This window comes from Pseudopodoces humilis, chromosome 8 (assembly GCF_049639895.1).
Source record: "Pseudopodoces humilis isolate 2021_Gansu_Grassland_sample_001 chromosome 8, ASM4963989v1, whole genome shotgun sequence".
NCBI lineage: Eukaryota > Metazoa > Chordata > Aves > Passeriformes > Paridae > Pseudopodoces > Pseudopodoces humilis.
Window position 1 is genome coordinate 35502106 of NC_142207.1, and position 22573 is coordinate 35524678.

Genomic DNA, 22573 nt, shown 5'->3' on the forward strand with positions numbered 1-22573 from the left:
AGTCAAGAGTAAACAGCAGCAGGGTGTCCCCAGGGTTCCCCCTGTCCCACAGTTCCTGAGCCAGCAAGGCACTGAAGGGGTGTGGAGTGGACCAGAGCTGTCAGGATAGAGTTGGGGGTCCCCATCCTATCCCAGGTGCTGCCCAGTGTCCCTGCCCTGGAGCTCACCCCACTCCTGGACCTGGCCACCCACGCCCAGGAACCTCCCCAGGGACCCCACTGCCCCACCCCGTGCTCATGGCAAAGGGGCAGCACTCTTGGGGCTCTCTGCCATCACAGAATGAGGGCACTGAGGGGGAGGTTCCACCTCAGCCTTCACCGAGACAGTCACCTGGTTTATTCATGTATTTATTTACTTAGGTAGGAAAAGCACCTTACTCCCGTTCCTCGTTAGCCCCAGGGCCCCACCCGCTCCCACCGCCGACCTCTCCCCGTAGTTCCCCGGCTCCCAGGCAAAGCCCAGCTCGTGCAAACCCCGGCCTTGTGCAGGGGGCTGGGGGAGAAGATCCCTTTCCTCGTGTGGGGGAATCCTTTCTCGGACGGAGAGGAAGCCGAGGATGTTCAGGCGCACCCAGACTCGCTGACCGCACGTGTGTTGATGCCGCACTACCACTGCAGGCCCGGCAGGATTTCAACTCCCCACACCCCCTCGGGTTTGTTTTTTTTTATCTTGAAAATTTTCCTGCTTGGCAGGGGATCCCGGGGGGAAGCGGCTGGCAGAGGCGGAGCAGGGCTCGGCAGCGCCGGTGCGGGCTGAGCGGCGCTCCCCGGGCAGCCCGTTCTGCCCGACAACCATCGCTTAAATGCCATTTATTTGGAAACCACGGGGCACAGCCGCGGAGGAGGAGCGGTGGCGATGCTGTCTCTGCCTCCGAAGCTCGGTACCCTCCGTGCTGCTCCTCTGGCAGGCTCTTCCCAAACAGCCGGCGCGTTCCGGGGCAGAGCCGCCCGCCCCGGCCCTACACGATGCCCTCGCTGCGTTTGCTCCTCCACACCACGAGCGCTGTCATCAGCAGGGTGACCAGGACGGGCAGCACGATGAAGGGACACAGGACACCGTTCGGGGGATCGTGCAGCGCCCGGCCCGACGGGGAGCAGTTCCTGAAGTATTGTTTGTGCACGGCCACGAAGAATTCGTCCACCAGCCGGTTGGGCCAGTAGCAGTCGAGCCTCTCGGCGATCAGAGCCGTGCAGTTCGTCAGCTCCCCGTAAGTGCTGCAAAACACAGGGACACCGGGTGGCACCGCGGTGACACCAGCGCCCAGACACGGCCACGCCACCCTCCCCCCATGCAGTATGAACTACTGTATATATATAATGCATACAAAACACAAAATACATCATTTATAACATATATCTATGAAGGCAATATATCCCTCCCTGTACAATATGTTATATTCTATTACAGAGATGTGTACTTGAGATTGTACTACAGCTGTTATTTGAGTTCTTAAATTTTTTTAGCTGTTTTTTGAGTTTACAGCTAGAAACACCTAGCCCCATAAAAAATATATTGTGGGTTTTTGCAAATATTTTGCAAATAACCTATAAACATATATGGAGTTTTGAGTTCATAGCTAGAGAGGTAGAAAGGTAAGAGGGTATTTTTAAACTCCCACCAGGTTTTGCCGCTTTCATGGCAACTTTTAAGTGCTCACCCAGAGCCAAAAGTGGTTTTCATTTACAGAATGATGTGGGGGTGGTGGTTTAATTTACAGAAGGAAATGAAAACTGAAATAGTATTTACAGGAATAACAAGAAGCTAATTTGGAGGCTTTTTGTTTGGTTTGTGCTAATTTTTGCAGAATTTCCTGGCTGAACTGGTGCTATTAGAAAATACAGGCCAGACCCACATTTTAAGCAGAGCCTCAGGAAACTCATCCCAACCTTGCCTTTGGAGCACCATCCTCCAGAGCTTGTGCGAGTTCAGCCCAAAGGGGGGACAGAAATAAGTACATTGAATCTACTTAAAAATCTCCTTTAATTTGCCTAAAACTGGGGAGGTTGCATAGAAAGCAGCTGGGCAGGCCCACAGCCCATCCCACCTCTCTGTGACCTGGAAAAGCAGGATTAGCCCTGAGCCAGAGACACTGTCCCTGTGCCAGGCCATCCAGCATCCTCTGGAATGACAAGACACTCCCTGCTTTAAAACTGGCTATGCATAAAAACTCAGATACAATTTCCCACTCCCCCAGCCCAATTAGTCACATCTAATCCTAGAGAAGCAAAGCAAAGCAAACCCCAGCTCTCCAATTAAAAACTTGCCTGGGGGAAGAAATATTTTCGAAGCAGTTTCCCGGCCACTCGCCACAGCCCCTGCACAGCTCCTCAGCTGGGGTTTGGGGTTTTGGGACAGGCTGTGCCCACACAGCCAGAGATTCAATTAACGGGGTCTGCAGCTGCTAAAAGCAGCTTCTGCCCAGCATCCCAATGTGCAAAATTACCATTTCCCATTCATCAGCATCCTTAGGAGATCTCGGGAGCTGCAGCATCTTCAGGAACCAGAGGGAAAGTGTTAACAGGCGAACAAAAGATATTTTTAAAGCTGAAGGGCCATAGAGCAGCTGGCTTAGCCCTTCCCTGGCTCCAACTGCGCTTCCATGGGGATAAATCACTGTTCCCATCACTGTATGTGAAGACATGCAAGGAACCAAAGCCCAGTGGTGCCAGCAAATGAAAGGATAAACTGTCACTGCCTTTTCTGGGGAAGCAGCAGCTGTATTCCAGCACTCGGCCACCTCTGGATGTCAAGATGGATCCGAGAAGAGGAGCTGGGCAGCCACAGCCCCACCAGCAGTGTGGGGGGACAAGGAGGGGCCCATGGGACTGTGACTGGAGGGAGGTCCCTCCATCCTCATGGGGTGATTTCACCTAAGACCCTGTCCCTTTTATTTTTGCTGTTTTCATTACAGCCCCCCTGCTCCAGATGGCATCCTCAGCAGGAGCAGGGTGGCATCATGGGCACTCCCACCCTCTAGCCACATAGGCCTGAGTGGAGAGTGAATGGGAGGGTCTCACAGGGAAAAGAAACTCTTCTCAGGGATAGGTCCAAGTGCAGAAGTGACACCAAGGGCTGCTGAGCTCAAGTCTGGGTGCTCCTCAAGAGCCGATTTCTGCCCTTTGCTTACACAGAGCACACTGTACTTCTATCAACAGCCAGCTGAAAGCAAAGCTGAGCTCTCAGCTATGGCCAAGTGCTCCCATTTCTTCCACTTTATCTCACAGACCGCCCAAATGGCCCTGTGAGACTCCATCATCTCCTGTACATCCCAAATGCACCCTGTCACAGGGCACTGGGGACCTTCTCCTGACACAATGGCAGCTACCACAGCAGGATACCAACAGGATCCATTGGCTGGGGAGGGATGACCAGGGTTAGCCATCGGATCCAGGATGTCCTGTCGGAGATCAGGATCCCTCTGGAGAGCAGCAGTGTGGATGTCTGGGCCCGAGTGTGCTGTTCCTCACCACAGCCATGGTGAACATTCATCCTATCTGGTTCTCTCTCCTCTCATGAGCAAGGCCACATTATTGTGATAGCACCAAGCCAGCCTGATCCCACCGGGAATTCAGCTTGGGCTGGTGGTGAAATACCTCAGGGAGGGGGGGTTGTTTTCCTGCTCAGCTCTACCCTATTCTTGCCATCCCCACAGCCCAGCCCTGGAAAGCCACGTCCCCCCACACCCCCCACCACGCTGTGCAGGGCAAAGCTGAGCCAGGCTCTGGGGGCTGAAAAGATGATCCTCAGTCACAGAGTTAAAACTCTTGGGAGAGAGGGTTGGAGCAGAATGCTCTGCCTACGTGGGGCTTGAACTTTACCCTGCTTGTGAAAGTTCTCACGGATGGATGAAGCAGGGAAGTCACGATTTGCCCACGTGGGTTACATCAATCTCTACTCAATAATTATTCTGCTCATTTTAGCAGCTTTGCTTCAATAGTGTTTCAATAAATAGGGCTATATATTTAACTACCTATGCTATGTAGGTAGCTGGGTCCAGCCAGACCCCACCCCAGGAAATTGAGGAAGTTAGGGGTCCTTCCTGCATCTCCTGACTCAACAGGAGGGCCTCCCTAAGAAACTTTGTTCCAAGCTTCCATTCCGCCTGTAGCAAACGTGGAATCAAATTTTTTGCTTTCAGACAAGCCCACAGTTCATTTGTAAGCCTCCATCTCCCTCCCAAACACCATCTCCTCCACAAAAGTATTAAGCAGCTGCTCTAGGATAGCAATGGGAAGAGGGCAAGTTTTCCCAAACAATCCCACCACTGCCAGGAGACAGATACCTGACCCTGAAAAGCTCAGCTGTGCTTCAGAGTATTTTTTCCTTACCCAGTGCGAACTGCAGTTAGAACTGTTATCCCTATCACCATGGAAATGGTTTGGTTTTAAAGGATGCTGTGGATGGACTGCATGGAGATGAAGGGCTGCAGGCAGGATGGGGATGGGCCACTGGTGGGAAGCAGTCAAAGAATGATTTAGGGCTTGATGGCATCTGAATGCTTATACTGCTATAAATCCCAACAAATTCCTCTGGGTTTTTTTACCACTGCAGTCAAGACTGGAATGGGCTCTGGCATTTATTCCTTGACAGCACTTGGATGTGGATGCACTAGGCCTGGGGTTCACAGGATTGGCAACTCTCTCTTTTCACTGCGAGTATCCTGGTATTTCCTATCCTCCCTGAACTCCTTGCTTCAGAAGGGAAAAAAGAAAACATGAGGCTTCACTTTTGCTTTGCAAATGAAAAGAAAACATTGATTTCCTCCTCTGCAAGGCTGCAGGGTGAGCCTGGAGCCAGGCTAAAGGGGTATCCAGAAGGGACCTGGCAAGCTGAAGATAAATAAGTAGGTAATGAGATAATAAGAGAATGGATCAATCTGTTTTCTGTAAATAATGCATAAATAACCTGAAGACAGAGTGTGAGTGTGCTGACAGCTGGGAGAGCAGCTCCATCCCTGGCTGCAGCTGTCAGAGCAGCACGATCCCCCCGCTGAGCTCCTTCCCGCTGGATGCCCGCGGCGGCCGAGGGAAAGCATTCCATGGGGATTTTCAGGAATGCCACAGGGTGGGTATATTTGGGATGAAGATGCCTGGCTGGGCTGGAGTGACACGAGCAGCTGTGGCACCGTGAGCATACCCCTGTGCACAAACCCTCCTGTAAATCCATTCCCTGGCCACGGCCCTCCAGCCAAAATCAGGCGGGAAAAATATCCCCAAGTCATCAGCTCCTGCTGACGCATTCGTGGGTGGGCAGTGGCAGCCCGACCCCTCCACATCCCTGAAATAGCTGCCTCAAGGGAGACCACAGCTAATCCCCCTGGCTCAGCCACCACGCTGATGAAGCTGGAGCTGGAATCAAAATAGCCAAGCTGATCTTTGGGATAATTCATCGGGCACAGCTGAACTCCAGGCCAAAGCAGCTCGGCCACCACCAACAGAGTGGAGGAACCCTTGACACCAAAGAGCCCAAGATGCAGCTCCAATCTGGTTTTTGAATCCCAGGGCAGCCAAAGTGTGTAACAGCTCACACAAGTTCTCTCAGCCCATGAAAAAAAACTTGTATATCAAAATCCACCCATTTTCCCTAAATAAGCAATAATAAGCTAAGAAAGCCAGCAGAGCTCAAGGGGGTTGGATAAACCTTCCCAGAGCGTCGGTGCTTTTCCACATGGCCCAACCCTACCTAACCCAACACTTCTGCTTCCCCACAGACCCCTTGGTGACACCAGAATACAGCAGGAGCAGCGGTGCCAGAGCTCAGCTGATGCCTCTGAGGGTGAGATCACCTATAACTATATCTAGGACCAGTGACCCACAATTACAGACTCTGCTGAGACAATTCATTTATCCAGATGTTCCCACTGATCCTCAACCAAGCAGGAAATGACGGAGCTTAGGGGCATTTCCCTGCTAAATGCTGCATCCAGGAAACTGGAGCTCCAAACCAACGCTGCTGGTGGTTTAGAGGTAAAACCTCCCAACATTTCTTGTTTCAGACAGGTTTCAAGCATCAAAATGCCTTAGTTTGGGAGAAGATCCGGAGAAAACAGGCTCTAGGCAGGTGCTTTATTTCCATTTCTTTGTCTCACACCTGGTGGAAGACAAAATCCTTCCCCTAGAGCCAGAGGGGCGACCAGCCAGCTCTGCCACCCCCTGCCCATTCCTGCTGGGATGTCTTCCCTCTCCCCAAAAAGGAAATGGTGATTCCCACACATATCCAGGGAACAAGATGTTGAGCCCACCCAAACCCCATATCCTTGCAGCTGATTTACTGCAGTAACTGAACTATTTCTACCCAATTTTTCCAGTGTCCTAAGGGCATAAGAGGATGAGAGGAATGGCATCTCTCAAATAACCCTGAGCCATGTGTTTGCACAGAGCAAATGGATTCAGGCAATCAAATTAAATCCTACAAGCTTATCAACATTTCCTCCAAGTGCCTCAGGCGTAACAAGTTTAGCTGAAGATTTTTAGGAGACAAACAGGGCATGTGAGATAAAGAACAAGATGGTGAGGGCTGGAACAACATCAGCAGCACTGGGCATTTCTGAGCACCAGATGAAGCTTCTCAAAACCACAAACCTCCCAGACTTTCAGCTCTCTTTTCTTCCCCTCCATTCCGCCATGGATCAAGGGGAAGGAAAACCCAGTAGTATGCTAAGAATCACAGAACAGAGTCATCAAATCATTAAGGTTGGAAAAGACCTCCAAGATCTTGGTGTCCAACCTTTGACTAAAAGATGGATACACATAAGTGTGTAGGTTTTAATTTCACACAGAAGAAAGGGCCATGAAGCAGGAAATCACAAAAATCTCAAAAAACCTCTTAATTTTTTTGCAAAACACTCATGGCACACAGCACCATCTGCTCCCTGTTTCCAGCTGACCCCACTGGTGCCACATGAGCTCATTTTTGTTCCGCTGCTTCATTTTCCCAGGGAAAAGGCACAACATGGAAAGTCAGCTGAAGGGGGGAAGAGGGCAGTTATTCTCTCAAGCCCTCACACCAACACACAGCCACCCCTGAGCAGTCTTTCAACTTCAATCAAAGCCATCTCAGCACATTTACACCACGGGGGTACCAAAGGATTCAGCTCTGCTGACTATAAACAGGAAAGAGCTGATCCAAAGACAGTTTGCAATAAAAATAAAACCAAACCCAAAGGAAACTCCCCCAAAAATTCCAACAAACCCCCGCAGAGCAGCACATTCTCCATATGTGACATCCCTGGTCTCCTTGATGGGGTTGCACTGACCAGGTTTCCCTCTCCACCCTCCTTATTACCCCACAGAGATGCTCCCAAGTATTCCACCAGGGAAGCAAGGCTGCGTCTCCACTGCTCCCATCGTAAATCACGGCTGACTCCCTGACACTGATTACAAACAGGAGGCTTAGCAGGTGGCTGCCACTGCCATACCATTCCAGCCTCTCCCTCTAGTTGCTTGGAAAAATCAACACACAACTTCTGGAAGCAGGGGCTGAGCCAGCAGCTCCTGTGGGACAGTTTGGGATTTTCTCACAGCGAGGGTTTGAGGACATCTCAGTGGGTTATGGGGTTTTCACGCTGAGTTAGGGTGTTTTGTACTGTCTGGAGAACCAGAGTGCTGAGAAAAAAATGAAAAATCTCATAGAAAATATGTCCATCAAGCTGTGAGGTGCCAGAAGCCCCCGTGATGGGGATCCCAACCTGCCTCTTCATTAAGCCATCAATGTCCAGCACACAGCAAGAGTCATGGTCTTCTCCTACTGGAGCTCCACTGCTGTGTGGTGGAGCATGACCACCACCCTGACTTCCAAACCCTGCCTAGGCTGGGCTCCTTGAAAACCCCTTTAATCCCAGAAGGGTGAAGCTGGGAGATCCTCTGGAGATCCACTTCACCTTGTCCAAACACCCCTGCTCAAGCAGGGCCATCTGCAGCTGGTTGCTCATGACCACGTTCAGCTGTTTAGTATCTCCAAGGATGGAGATTCACATCCTCCCTGGGAGATCTGTGCCAGTGTTCAGCTGCCTTCACAGTGCAAACCCATTTCCTGGTGTCCAGAGGGGACCTCCCATGCCTCAGTTTCTGCCCATGTTTTCCCACCAGGCCACCTTCCTGGTGCATGTTCAACGTGGTGCCCACCAGACCCCCCAGGTCCCTTCCTGGTTTCTCTCTGGGGCAGCCCCAGCACATCCTGGTGTCTGGGCCTGTCCCTCCTCAGGTGCAGGACTTTGTCCTTCCCCTTGGTGAACTTCAGGAGGTTCCCAGCTGGCAAAGGTCCCTGTGGACAGCAGCACAACCCTCTGGTGTCACCCACCCCTCCTGGTTTGGTGTCGCCTGAGGTGCTGTGGTCACCCTCAGCCCCATCACCCACATGACTGAAGAAGAGGTTAGGCAGGACAGTGTGACCCCTATGATGCACCCCTGGGTGCAGCAACCAGGGTTTGGCCAAGCATCAACACCTCCCAGGCCTGGCTGTTCCAGCATCTCCCAACCCACCTCATCCAGCACACACAGGAGACAGTGCCAAAAACCTCACCCAAGTCTGGGCAGACAACACCCACTGCTCCCCGCTCCAAGCCCTCCCTCCCTATGTGAGACCAGGCGGGAGAAACCCCTTAGGGACCCAGCAGGGGCAGAGCCAGGGCAGCAGCAGCAGCCAAGAGAGTGAAATCAGGGCGTTTCCCCCCACAAAATAAACCCCAGTGCCGACACCCTTTCACCCCAAAATCCCAGCGGGGAGCAGGATGAGAGGGAGGAGCAGAGGGAGCTCACTTACCCCACGGTCTCGTCCCAGTCACACCAGAGGCGCTGGCCGATGCCCTCCATGCTGAGCTGGAACTGCTTGAGGCAGTAGTGCCGGATCATCCAGCCGTAGTCGGCCTCCTGGCACGCCGTGGCCGCGATGAAGTGCTGGGCTGCAACACAGGCCAGGGCTGTCAGGCTCTGCTGGGGTCACAGCAGCACCACAGCCCCCTGTCCTCACCTGCCAAAGCACAGCTGATCCCCACAGCAACCCCAGCTCTTCAAAACCTCCTTTTCTCAGAGTCATTTCCCTCCTCACACCCCTGGGGCCCTGCACCCTCCCAAGTGCCTGGCGCTGATAAATCAGTTTTTCAAGACATGCTGGGTAACTTGTAAATTAGTAAGGATGTGGATTTGTTCTCTGCTGATCACCCAAAATGCCTTTGGACATCAAATGTCCGGGTTTTGGGCTTAAAAAACGAGGGTGTGGGGGAAGCTGGGGAATGAGAACCCTGCTGCTGACCCCTGAAAAATGCCCTGCATTGGGCACAAATATCCACCTCTGACAGAGCACAGGGACAGACACAGGGAAATCCATCAAATCCATCCCTGGCTGCTGATTGAATTCCCTCCTGGGAATGTGTCCCTGCAACTGCTCCAAGATCAGACAAGAGTAAGGTGCTGCTTACAGCCTCATGCACAAACTGTGCAATGCTGCTGGTGAGGGGAAAGGAAAGTGATGCTACACAGGGAAGGGGAAAAAAATCCTTTGGGGAAGTGTTTTAGTGAGCCTGGCTATAAATAATAGCTTTCCCTTGGTCCCAAAGTGCCAGCTAGTGCCTTTGCAGGTCCTGGAGTGCACTGCAGCCAGGCACCACATACCAGATCTATTTTTTGCTACATGTGAATAACTCTGTGCTTTATTTTTATCTGATTTTTTTAACACAACAGGATTGAGCTGCTTATTTAGTGGCCAAGAGACATCACCATGGGACACCATCCCTCTGCAGCCTCCAAAATCCTCGGAGCACTTAGGTACCAGCATCCTATGGCAATGGGTGGGAAGGCAGGCCCTGGTGGGAATTTGGGTGGGAAGGGCCCCCAGAGCCTTGGCTGATGTTCCTGGATGGATGCAGGGCTCCCATGCTGCCTCTGATAGCAGCAGCCACTTTGGCCTGACTTGAGATAAAATCATGGGAGTTACCGAGCCAAGGGAAGCTAAAGAGCATTAAACCCTCATTGCTGCAATAATAAAACCGAGTTTATCAAAACCTCAAGCTCTGCCTAGCTGATAGCAGCCAGGGGCACAACCTCAGCCAGGGATAAGCCCTGATCCCAGATGGGAGGGTCTGACATGCTGAGGGAAAGCACAGAGAAGATGAAGATGAAGAAGATGAAGACAATGAAGAAGACGACAAAGAAGAAGAAGAAAGAGAAGAAGGAGATGAAGAAGAGATGATGATGAAGAAGACGATGACGAAGAAGACGAAGACTAAGAAGAGGAAGACAAAGAAGAAGAAGACAAAGAAGATGACAAAGAAGATGATGAAGATGAAGATGAAGAAGATGAAGATGAAGACAAAGACAACAACAAAGAAGAAGACGACAAAGATGACTAAGAATAAGAGGACAAAGAAGAAGATGAAGATGAAGAAGAAGAGGAAGAAGACAACAAAGAAGATGATGAAGACGAAGAAGAAGAAGAAGATGAAGATGAAGAAGAAGATGAAGAAGAAGACAAAGACAACAACGAAGAAGAAGATGACAAAGATGACTAAGAATAAGAAGACAAAAAAGAAGAAAAGAAGAAGGAGATGAAGGAGATGAAGGAAAAAGAAAGATAAATGTAAATTATTTCTGGACTGCAAATCTCAGTCTGGGCAGGCTCAGGGATGGTTGATGGCCAGGAGGCTTTTGTCCCCTTCCCATTCCTTCCAATCTGGATGAGTCAAGTGAAGGAGTGACACGGCTGAACGAGCACTCAGGAGCCACCCCAGGGGTCACTGCTCAGTGACGTCCATGCACTGGACTGTGAAGGACAAGTGCCCTGTAAATATCACAGGCATCACTTGTCTGGACAAGCAGCTTGCAGAGAAAATGCTGCTGGGGAATGTGTCAGGTGCAGAGCAGCAGAGCACAGCAAAAGGACAAGGGGAGGAGAACGGATCAAAAAGCAGATAGATGAGCAGCCAAGGGGATTTGAGGAGCACAGGAGGAAACAGAGCCAGGAAGGAATGAGTGAGACATCCAAAGCACAGAGAGAAATTGAGGAAGAGAAGCCACTTGAGGAAATTCAGCAGTGATGCAGTACAAGCAAAGAGACAGAGAAGCAAAGTTAAGCAAGCACGGCCAGGCTGCATTTTGCCTGGCTTTGCTCCTCCCCACTCTCATTTGAGATAAGCCCAGAGACAAGCTGTACCACCACTATCCTTAGGGATGCCCAAATGCTTCCTGATGACCACACAGCTGTTTATGCAGAATGAACCTGGAGGAAAACACCTTAACCTTGAGCACAGAGAGGAGAAGTACTGAAGAAACAATGGGGAGGAAGCAACCACAACCTGGCTGAAAGTAGCAGCAAGCCACAGATGGCTGGTAGCCAGCATAAAAATCAGTCCTACTATTAAAAGAAAATCCCAACCCAAACCAAGTGAAAACCAAACCCTGGGGAGCTTTAAGCTCACAGCAGCTCAGAAGATGCAGCTCTAGAGGTCCTTTAGAGGCAGGTGAGCACCCTGCTGTCCCCCCTGGCAGCTCCTCAGGAGCTGTCTGCCCCACCAGAACCTGCTCCTGGAAGATGCCTCTCCCACACCTACACATGGGCTCTGCAAATCCCTTTGCCCCAGGGACTGGGGAAACCAGAGCCATCAGCCAGTGACCTTTTCCAAGGACATTTGATTTTGGACATGGTGAAGGGCTCTTTTGTTTCACACCCCAGAGCAGCGAGGCCCAGCAGGGCCCGTTGTGTCAGTGCTGCGAGGATGGAGCCAGGTAAAAAAAGCTCTTTTGTTTCCAGCTGACCAGGAGAACTGACTTCAGCTGCAATTGCACAATTTAAGGTCAAAGTGAGAAGCTCCTACCATGTTTCCACATGGTTCCCAGCTCACCCCACAGATCCCTACTGCTTCACAGATTTTCCCCCAGCCCCACTGGGGGACAGACTGGGACAGGCTCAGGGTTTGTAACAACAAGGTGGGGGGGCGGGGAAAGCAGGGAAGGATTTTTGCATCTCCTGGCTCTCATTCCAGAAGGTTTTCCTTCTGCCCTCAGCCCTGCTGATGGAGATGGTGTAAGTCAGCTGCAGTGAGCTGTAAATAACTGAGCTCCAGAGCAGTCACAGCTCTGTACTCAGCAGCATCCATCTGTGAAAGCTGCGAGAAGCTGCTGAATAACTGAGCTCCAAAACCCAACTGTACCAAGGCTGAGCTGCCTCCAAAGAGCTCCCCTCTCATGGGCCCCCTGCCACTGCCATTCCCTCAGTAAAAATGGCTTTGAGAGCTGCAGGAATGCAGTGCTCCTCTGGGAGCATCCCACTGGAGCCATACAGTACCTCCAAAGCCCAGCTGGGTCTTCAGGTGTCACATGGACACAGAGAATCATAGAATCCTGGAATGGTTTGGGTCAGAAAGGACCTTAAAGCTCATCTCATTCACCCCCTGCCATGGGCAGGGACACATTCCACTATCCCAGGCCGCTTCAAACCCTGTCCAGCCTGGCCTTGGACACTTGGGATCCAGGGGCAGCCACAGCTTCTCTGGGCACCCTGTGCCAGGGCCTCAGCACCTTCACAGGGAACAATTCCTTCCCAATATCCCGTCTAACCCTGCCCTCTGGCAGTGGGAAGCCATTCCCTCTTCTCCTATCACGAGAATTGTTGATGAACAACCTTCCCTGCTGAGAGAATCTCTGATTGCCTGTTAAAAAATGCAATATTAAGGACCCTTTGTTTGCCTCCTCACAGGAAACACCTGGAGAGCAGTGGTGAGGAGGTGATTGGAGGGATGGCTTTTGCAGGCATCCCAGATCCTCATGATTGCCCTGGGATTGATGTCCTGGAGAGTCCCAGCAAGCATCCACCAGGACTCAGCTTAGTGAGGGTTAGCTGCAAAAAGCCTGTCACACATTTATTTCAGCAGAAAAACAGTGTTGGTCCTGAATTGTTACAAAAATTTCAGGGAGAGGGAAGCCAACCCGACCTTCCTACACTGCACTTCTCAGAGTTGGAGCCTGGACCAAGAGCTTGGGGCCACCCCTCCAGAAACAGCTTTGGGGACCCCTCTGTGAACCCACACATTTGTGCTTCACCAGCAAAAACCCCTGAGCTTTCCCTACAAGGAACATCCTTCACATCGATATCCCTCTGCACAACTCCTTGGTCTCTTGCCTTTTTCTCCTCAGTGTTCCAGGAATTCCTGGGCTTGTCTTGCAGGGATGTGCAACCAACCCCGAAGGGAAGCAGAGGCAGAGAACAGATCTGGGAATTTCAGACTGGCACAGCATGGGGTGTTCCCGTTTCCCAGACATTTCTGCAAGCACCCCTGATGGTGCTGGGTGAATGATGGAACAATTTGATGACACAAGCAGAGAATTCACCATCCAGCTAGACTGTCAGGATTTTTTGGGGGGAAACAGTTCAGGGCTTCCTAGCAAAGAGCAGGAAATAGGCAGATATGAATCCAAAAGCTGAACCCCAAAGTTGGCAGATAATTGCCAAGTGACACTCACAGCAAGGCTGGCACTGGCACATGTGGCACCAGCAAAGCTCTGGGCTCAGAGAACAAACACCCCAGTATCTTCCCTTGGGCTTCTCCCAAATTCTCAGACCTCCCCTGTGAAATGATTAGTGCTCCCAATAAGCCCCAGATGGAAACAGGCTGTTTTCCTCTCCTCTTCAAGGTGGTGGTTTTGCTGTTTTATTGAGAAGGAGCCTCGTGGTCTGGACTTGGCTGCAGAATAAAACATTCACAGGGTGGTGAGGAAAGGACATGGGGCTGGAGGAAGATGAGTGTGAAAAACATCCCAGTTTGCAACCACAAAAATGGAAAAAATTGCCCTTCCAGCATCTGTAGAAGCCTGGGAAGGGTCTTCTACCCTCTGTTTAAAAACATCTTCCACCGAGGCAGCCACCAGCTCAGCAGGGGCTTCAGAGCTTGCAAACAGCCCTCAGTTTTCTTTTTTGGTGGAAAAATCTAAGCTGGTGTTTAGCTGGAATGCTTTTTTTGGACAGAAAACTGCAGATGTGGGGCTTGAGGGCAGCAGGGTGGCCGGCCCAGCACTGTGCCTTCCTCAGGAGCCATCTGCTCCCCTTGCTGCCAGCCTGGGCTGTGCCCCCACAGTCAGCTAAAACCTCCGAGCCCGGGCAGGGCTATTTCCATCCGGGATTTGCACAGGGAATGGATTTTTCAAGTCTCTCCTCCCTGCCTGGCTGGCTCAGGATGGGGGCTGGGATCCAACAGCAGCTCCAGGGGCTGTGCAGCAGCTTGGGAATGGAGATGGACGGAGAAGTCTGAGCCCTGCAGGTGAACATGGGGGAGACAGAGATCATCCCATCCCAAATCTGCTTGTGGATGCTTCAGGAGCATCCTCAGGTCCCCAAACCAGGGAGCTTCTGCCTCCCCTGCCACTGTTGTGGCACTGTCCCTTAATCTGCAGGACTCTCTCCCAGCACAGCCACTCAGGATGTAAATTAAAAGGGAATTCATGGGATCTGAGGGCTTTTATGTGCTGAAATGGAGTGGGGATTTTCCAACACGCCACTGAATCGTGGCACAGTGAGGATTCTGGAGGCAGAGCAGATGCTGGGAGGTGGGGGGAGATCTGCCCATCTCCAAGCACTGGGAAGGCTGATCCCAGGAGGTCTTGGACAGGCTGCCAATGCTCACTTGGGAGAAGAGGAGGAGGATCCCCCCTCTCTGCCTGCCCTCTGCTCCAGGGAGCTGCAGATGGAGCAGCAGAAGAAACCACACAGCTCCTGCTTGAACAGAGCAGTCCAAGCACGTCATGGACACAGGGACAGAGCCCTGCTGGAGCTCCCCTGGGAGCTCTGCAAATGGAAAGTTCATCCCAAATTCTGTCTGACAGCTTCACTGCCACAAAAGGACTTGAGGAAACTGGGATGGGGGAGAAGTCACTCAAGCTGAGAGAGGGAAAAGATTCACAGAATTCACAGAATCACAAGGTTGGAAGAGACCTTCGAGATCATTGAGTCCAACTCATGCCCCAACACCTCAACTAAACCATGGCACCGAGTGCCAAATACAGTCTTTATTTAAACACACCCAGGGATGGTGACTCCACCACGTCCCCAGGCAGACCATTCCAGTGTTTTATCACTCTTTCTGTCAAAACTCTTTCCTAATATCCAACCTATATTTCCCTTGGTGCAGCTTGAGACTGTGTCCTCTGCTTCTGTCAGCTGCTGCCTGGAGAAAGAGACCAGCCCCACCTGCCCACAGCCACCTTTCAGGGAGTGGTAAGAACACCTCTGAGTCTCCTTTTCTCCAGGATAAACAACCCCAGCTCCCTCAGCTGTTCCTCACAGGGTTTGTGTTCCCAGCCTCGTTGCCTCCTCTGGACGTGCTCAAACATCTCAACGTCCTTCCCAAAGTGAGGGACCAGAACTGGACACAGCACTCGAGGTGTGGCCTCACCAGCGCCGAGCACAGGGGAAGAATGACCTCCCTGCTCCTGCTGGCCACACCATTCCTGATCCAGGCCAGGGGCCACTGGCCATCTTGACGACCAGGACACGCTGCTGGCTCGTGTTCAGCTGCTGTCACCAGCACCCCCAGGTCCCCTTCTGCCTGGGCACTGTCCAGCCACACCGTCCCCAGCCTGGAGCACTGCAGGGGGTTATTGTGGCCAAAATGCAGGACTCAGCACTTGGATTTACTAAACTTCATCTTATTGGACTCTGCCCACCCATCCAACAGTTCCAGGTCTCTCTGCAGAGCCCTTCTACCCTCCAACAGATCAATACACGCTCCCAGCTTGGTGTCATTGCAAATTTACTGGTGGTGGACTCAATCCCCTCATCCATGTCATCAATAAAGATATTGAACACAACAGGCCCCAGCACAGACCCCTGAGGGACACCACTGCTCACTGGCCCCCAGCTGGATGCAGCACCATTCACCACCACTCTCTGGGCCCAGCCATCCAGTCTGTTCCTAACCCAGCAAAGAGTGCTCCTGTCCAAGCCTGGGCTGCAGCTTTTCCACGGAATGCTGTGGGAGACAGAGCCAAAGGCCTTGCTGAAGTCCAGGTACACAACATCCACAGCCTTTCCTGCACCCACTAGGCAGGTCACCTGGTCAGAAAACAAGACCTGTCCCTCCTGAACCCACGCTGGCTGGGTCTGATACCCTGGCCATCCTGTAAGTGCTGTGTGATGACACTCAGCATAAACTGCTCCATTATCTTATCAGGTACTGAGGTCAGGCTGACAGGCCTATAATCACCAGGATCCTCCTTCCCACCCTTTTTGTGAATGGCTGTCACATTGGCCAGTTTCCAGTCATCTGGAACCTCACCAGTGAGCCAGGACTGTTGGTAAATGATGGAGAGTGGTTTTGCAAGCTCGTCTGCCAGCTCCCTCATCACCCTGGCTGGATCCCATCTGCCCAATAGATTTATGAACATCCAAGTGGCTCAGCAGTTCTCTGACTGCCTCCTCCTGGACAACAGGGGGACCATTCTGCTCCCTGACACCATCTACCAACCCAAGAGGACAGCTGTCCTGAGGACAAGCCGCTTTCCACTAAAGATTGAGGAAAAGAAGGTGTTAAGCACCTCTGCCTTCTCCTCATCTGCAGTTACTAAGTTCCCTCCTGCATCTAATAGAGAACAAAGGTTGCTCTTACCCTTCCTTTTACCATTAATGTATTTGTAAAATAATTTTTTATTATCCCTTAGAGAAGTCATCATTTTAAATCTCATGGAAGGGAAAAAACTTGAAATGGAAAGAGGCAGGGTTAGGATACAGCCCATGGTGGCAGGAGGGAGCTGAAGTACATCCTGCTGGCTTGGGAGACAGGACACTGGATCCACAGTTGGCAAAGAAAGTCACTCCCTGCTCAGCCAAGCTGGGGACAGGCCCCTGTTAGGGACCTGGCTGTGTGGAGAGCTTCCAAAGGGGCCAAAAGTTTTCACCTCTTAGCAAATGTGGCACAAGATGTGGTGGCCCTAAGAGCCCTCTGGGGCCCATCCCACAAGCCACTTTTATATTAAGGGGAAGTGCACCCACAACCTAAAGGCCTTTGATCAGATTTGTTAACTCAGTGTAGCAGGGACTTCATCCCTGCTCCTGGAAGGGTTATTCCCTTCATTTTATTACACTAAGCAAAATAAAGAGAAAGCTGCTTTTTTTCCCCCACCAGCATTAATGAGGTATTTTGCAGACAGCTGAACATCATCATGAAACCCAAAAGGATCTCCCAGGTTTTAAATTCAGCATCCTGTTGTGCCTGCAAAGGAAGGAAGTGATTTATCCCTCAAGCTGGTACTTGGATGATTTGTAGGCATTTATTTTTTGCTGGGTTGGGGATACTTGAGTTTTTGTTGTCATTCTATAGCTACTGCAAGCATTATAAGAGGGCACAAAATAAACTGCCTAAAAATAGCTGCCAGGGAATTATTAGTTGAAATTTGAGGTAGGAGCTGGCTGCTTGAAAGCAAAGCCTGTCTGGGGGCTTTTGGGGGCTCAGAGGTACCACTGGACTGTGTTATTTAAGTCCAGTATTTCATGAAGCACCTAAACAGCCAATCCATCCCCAAAGGAAAGATAATTTAACACCATTCCAATCCATACAAGATTCCATGTAACTGCTCCTGTAAGATGCAGAATATGAGATTAAAATGAAAATGCAAACCAAAGGTTTGTACTGTGTAGCCCAGTGCAGGGCAGTCCTGCTTAGCTGGGTCACAAGGGGTTGACTTTTTGCCACAAAGCATTGCTGTTAAATACTATTAACTGCTAAATACACTGAAATTGGCTGCTCCAAGGAATTGGATGAGGGTCTTTCCTCACCTCAGTCAGCACAAGTTATGGTATGGTCACTACACATTGTTATCCCTCAGAGGTCACCAAGCACATTTCCAGGAATGGCACTTACATATCCCTAGACTTGATTCTGCAGAGAACAGAATGAAAAATACTTTTATTTACCCACCAAAATTCACTCAGTAGGTAAAATAAAATCAAAAGCAGTTGAGAAGGGAGGAAGGAGAAAGGAAATAAAAAACCAGGCATGCTGAAATCTAACTGCTGTCTGACTGCACATAAGGGGAGGGAAAAATCTGCCACAAGCTGTTAGTTATAAAGATAATTATATCCTTGATGAATAGCAGGGGTCTTTTGGAATAGTTCTTCTTGACTGAATTAATGGAGGAAAACCACAGGTTTTAATCAGGCACTGGCACTGTCTGTACAGCCCTGACTTTGCCCAGCCTGAATTCAAATCATCTCTGGCTGTGGCCACCATCAAATCAAATCAAATCCCTGCTCACAAGAGCGGGATGGAAGAAAGGAGGGATCCCCACTGGATCTGTGCAGCCCAAATCCAGGGGCTGAAGGGAACCAGCCACATCCCTCCTGCCTTCCCAGGGAGGACTGGGGTGTCCAGCATTGTCATCCCAACACCTTAATCCAACGTTAGAGCCGGGTTTAGAGTTATTTTTAAAACATCAACAAAGCACTGGATGCCACAGATGTCTGCTCGGTCTCAAAGCCAGGCTGGTCCTGGTGCACAAAGCCAGGGAGAAACGAGCAGCCACCACACTCCAGATCTCAGGAATGTGCTAAAGGCAAATGTACTCTCCTTCCACCCCCGGGATTATTTTTTCCTTCAGCTATTTCAGTTGATTGAGGCTAAAATAAGAACAGGGAAAAACAACACCAAGGTTAAAAGTGCTTGGCATTGGTTTGGAGACAACACACTGTGATCCTGCTGGTTCAGGTTCCAACATGTGTTAAACACAGATTTTCTGCTACATGGGACTAGAAAACATTTTACTGAATTACCTTCAAGATAAAAAAAGTCACTGCCTGGGCAATCTAACAGGCTTCCCATGAGGAAACACATAATGAATAAATTTAAAAATTTGTTTGGGAGAAAACCAAAATAACCTCACTGTCACGTTGGTGCACCCATCACAGGCTGCACACAACAGCAGCTTCACTAAATATTTTCAACACAGAGTTTCCAGACTAAAATCTGCTGCTGAACCACGTGAGCAGCCCAGGAATCACCAGAATAATTTGTTTTCCTTTTCAACAGGGACTTCTTGATGTGGTTTTCCTCCCTTCCAGCTGAAGAGCACACAGAGCTTTTGCATCTCTCCGCAGCTCACCCACACTCAGCGCTGCTGCTTTCCCAGCAAACCTTACCTAAAGGATACAGAGAAGCCCAGGGGATCACCCTTGGCTGAAATCTGGGGGTTCTCACCCAGGCTGCTGCCTGCCTCCCCACTGGGGTGCTTCTCTGAGGTGTCAGGATGTGTTTTCAGATCCCCAAAAGCTCATGTCGTAGAAGCACAGAGACAAGGGACTGAAACCATGAAGCAGCTTCATTAGTGGGTTTGGTGATTAAAAGCAGCCAGCTCTGGAGGCAGCATAGAGGCAGACAGGGACCAAGATTCCCTGATAATCACCCACCCACAGCAGGAACTGACCTGGCAAACCCCAGCCATGGCAATATTTTAGAGGAGAAAAAGGCATTTAGCTATCTGAGTGAGCTGAAACGCTGCCTTTCCCCTCTAATGGGCTTTTAATGCTCCTCTCGCTCCAACCCAGTGGCGTTTTCAGCCCTTGCCTGGTGTCTGTGCTGGGAAGGGCTCTGAGCACAAGCATGGTTTTGGGGCCCAAACCTGCCCCAAAAAATGACAGAGCCAGACTCTGCATTCAGTCAGGGAGGCAGAACGAACTTCCCAGAGCAGAGCAGAAACTCTGGCTTCCCACCCACAGCTTTCCAAGACCTCCCTCAACTCTGCCATAACCCCAGTGTCGACTTCCAGCCCTGCGGAAACGTGAAAGATGCCAATCCCATCTTTAGCCATCAGGAGGCCTCTCATTTCATTCCATCCAGGTCATGGCATTTGTAATTTCATTACAGGAGGTTACGGTGCTGGCTCTTAAATTCAGCATCGTTTCGGAGTTAAGAAATGCAATCCTATTTCTCAAAGCCACGAGGCTTCCTGACCTGATCACACAGCCTTCAAATCCCTGTGCCACTGGTTTCTGCAGGAAAACCACTGGCACCTATGGGAGCAGTACAAGAAATTACAGGGTGGAGGCAATTTTTTTGTCCATATCCACATGCTTTTCTTTTGATGCATAGGAAGTTTTGAGTCCTCTCCATGCCAGAGATGCTCTGAAAGGGAGGAGCAATGTTTTACTTTATTGTCAGGGATTTCTAACAGGGCACTCTCTAAATACTGAGGAGGATTTTCTGAGAGAGGCAGCAGCCTTAAATTTGACTTTAAAGGGAGCTTTAGATTTTTCTAAAGGAGGCTCTCAAACTGCAATCAGTGGCAGGCATTACCAAGTGTGCTTTGGGCTGAGAGAAGACTTTAATTCCTGTTTTCCAGGAGAGGTCATAAACAGTGCCCAGAAGTTTTGTTTTTAAGAAAGCATCATTTTCTGTAGACTGTGCAAACCCAGTGCTGTACAGCATAGACAGAAGATGCAGGGAATCAAGATGGTATTAATGTTTTACCTTATTTGTAATTGCCTCCTACCTCTCACAGTAATAGTTATCTACACCCAGAAGAAATCCAAGCAGCCCAGCACTGCCCTCAAACACCAAAATACAGCACAGAGCTGTGTGTGGTGCCAATCATCATGCCCCAGTAACAGCAAGAGCCTGGCTCATCCCCTCCTCCCTGAGCAGCCTCTGCAGTGAGATGCAGCCAAAACCCCGAAAAAAACACGTTTTACCTTAATGGAAGTGGTTACACTGGATCCCTGGCCCGCTGAATGAGACTGGGGTTTTTAGGATGGCTGATTCCCTGACTGCCACCACTTTTTAAAGTCTGCAGCCAGTGGTGAAGCTACTTAAAACTCGAGCTTTAAGAGAAAGGCTTTTCTTTCAGAAAGAAAGAAAGGCTCTTTCAGAGCCTTTCCTTTTTTAAAAAATAATTCTCGATTTAAAACACCAGCATTGGTGCAAATCACCTTGATTTCTGGGCACTCAGCTGCCACTTGCAATTTCAGCACAGACCGAGCTGTAAAAGCAGAAAGGTGTAAAAAGGGTGGGTCTTTTCCTTAAATGTGCTCAAAATAAAAAATCCCAGGAGGAGAATGTAGTGAAAAACACGTCCACAGCACCAAGATTAGCTGCCACTGGTCACCTGGTTCACACAAGAGGCAGCATCCTGCTGCTTCCGAGCCCACTGGAGATGGAAAGGAGCAGCCTGGAGTACTTTTACAAGTTAAAGCTCCCCAACCAAGAGAAGGGAGAGTCAGGAAAAGGAGACAGGGGCTGGGAAAGCAGAGCAGACAGAAATCCTAGCAGGAGTTAGTGCTCCCTGCACAGGGTTCTGCAGCCAGGAACGTGCAGCCTTTCCCTGCAACCCAGCAGGGGAATGCGCCTCGTCCAAGGGCACAGGCTGCCCCTGCACAGCTGAGGAGCAGTAAATAGTTAATTACATGGTACAGATAAGCACATTACGTGCAGCACGGCTCAATGCATTATTCACCAGGGCTTGGAGGAGAAAACCAGCACAGGGAAAGGAAGGGAAAGAAGGAGAAATTTGTGCTGCCTCAAGCAGCGCTTTGATTTTGTGGGAGATCAGCGTAAGGATGAGGGTGCGCGGTTTCCCTTTGGAGTACCTTAAATAAACACACTTTTACACAGCACCAACATCCCTCAGAGCTTTTGCTGTGGGCACACAGGTGACAAGCACGGCACCAATCTCTACCTGTTGCACTGAAATGCCAGGAGCAGCAAAGAAACCGAGGCACGCTGCATCCCATGGAAACAACCACGCACCGCAAGCATTTCCAACCCCATCACCCGTAAACCCCAGAACATCCAACCTCAGCTCCTTCAAGGGGCACTTCTGGCTGCCTCCTCTTCCCTGCGGCTTAGGAATGGCAAGCCAGACTCCAAAGGCAGTAATTAAACATTTGCAACAAAAGGCACGGACAGCGGGCAGAAGCCGCCTCGGTCCATCTCGCAAGCAGGGAATCCCGCACAAAGCAGGCTGCGTCCCACGGCATCCCCGCCTCACTGCTCCCGAAGCCCAGCGCAATGTTTTACCGCGTCCCAGCGCCCTGGAATCATCTCTCCTTTTGACTCCCTACTGCTGTGCCGCCAGCGAAGCCAGGCTGGAGCCTCGCCGGGCTTCAGGGAGCGCGCTGAAAGCGCGGAGGAGGCGGCCGGGGCTGCACGCCCGTACCCAGGGGAATCCCGGGGAGCCTCGCCCGCCGCCCCAGCGGCTCCGGGGAAGTTGTGTCGCGGCGGCCGCACTTACCCAGCACGAAGCAGAGGAAGCGCCGCGGGAGCAGGGCCATGGCCCCGCGGCAGGAGCGGCTCCGCTCCCGGGGCCGGGCGGGCTCCGCGCCCGCGGCGCTGCCAGAGGGGAGGGGCGGGCTCGGCCCCGCTCCCGCCCCGCTCTCCCGGCGGCAGCGCGGGGGGAACGAGGGGGATCCGCTCCCCTGGGATGGAGCCCGGGCTCTCCTTATCGCCCTCTCCCCCTCGCAGCCCAGAGCTGCGGCAAAGGCAGCAAAGAGCTCCGAAGGAAAGCGCGGAGCAGTCCTGCGTCCTCACTCCCTCCTTTCCTCATCCCCGCTCCCACATCCACCGAGGGGATTTCTCCCTAGCTAAAAAGCCCTGCCTTTCCCCTTT

The 22573-nt window shown here is 51.1% G+C and overlaps 1 protein-coding gene across 1 annotated transcript; it reads right to left on the reverse strand.

The window, feature by feature from the left end:
• Positions 1–198: 198 nt before the first annotated feature.
• RAMP1 (receptor activity modifying protein 1) lies at positions 199–22299 on the reverse strand. The gene is made up of 3 exons (XM_088058922.1): positions 22200–22299; positions 8761–8899; positions 199–1214 (listed from the first exon to the last, which is right to left on the reverse strand). Exons 1-3 carry the CDS (start codon positions 22237–22239, stop codon positions 959–961), a joined length of 435 nt encoding a protein of 144 aa, XP_087915048.1. The 5' UTR covers positions 22240–22299; the 3' UTR covers positions 199–958.
• Between the last annotated feature and the right edge of the window lie 274 nt (positions 22300–22573).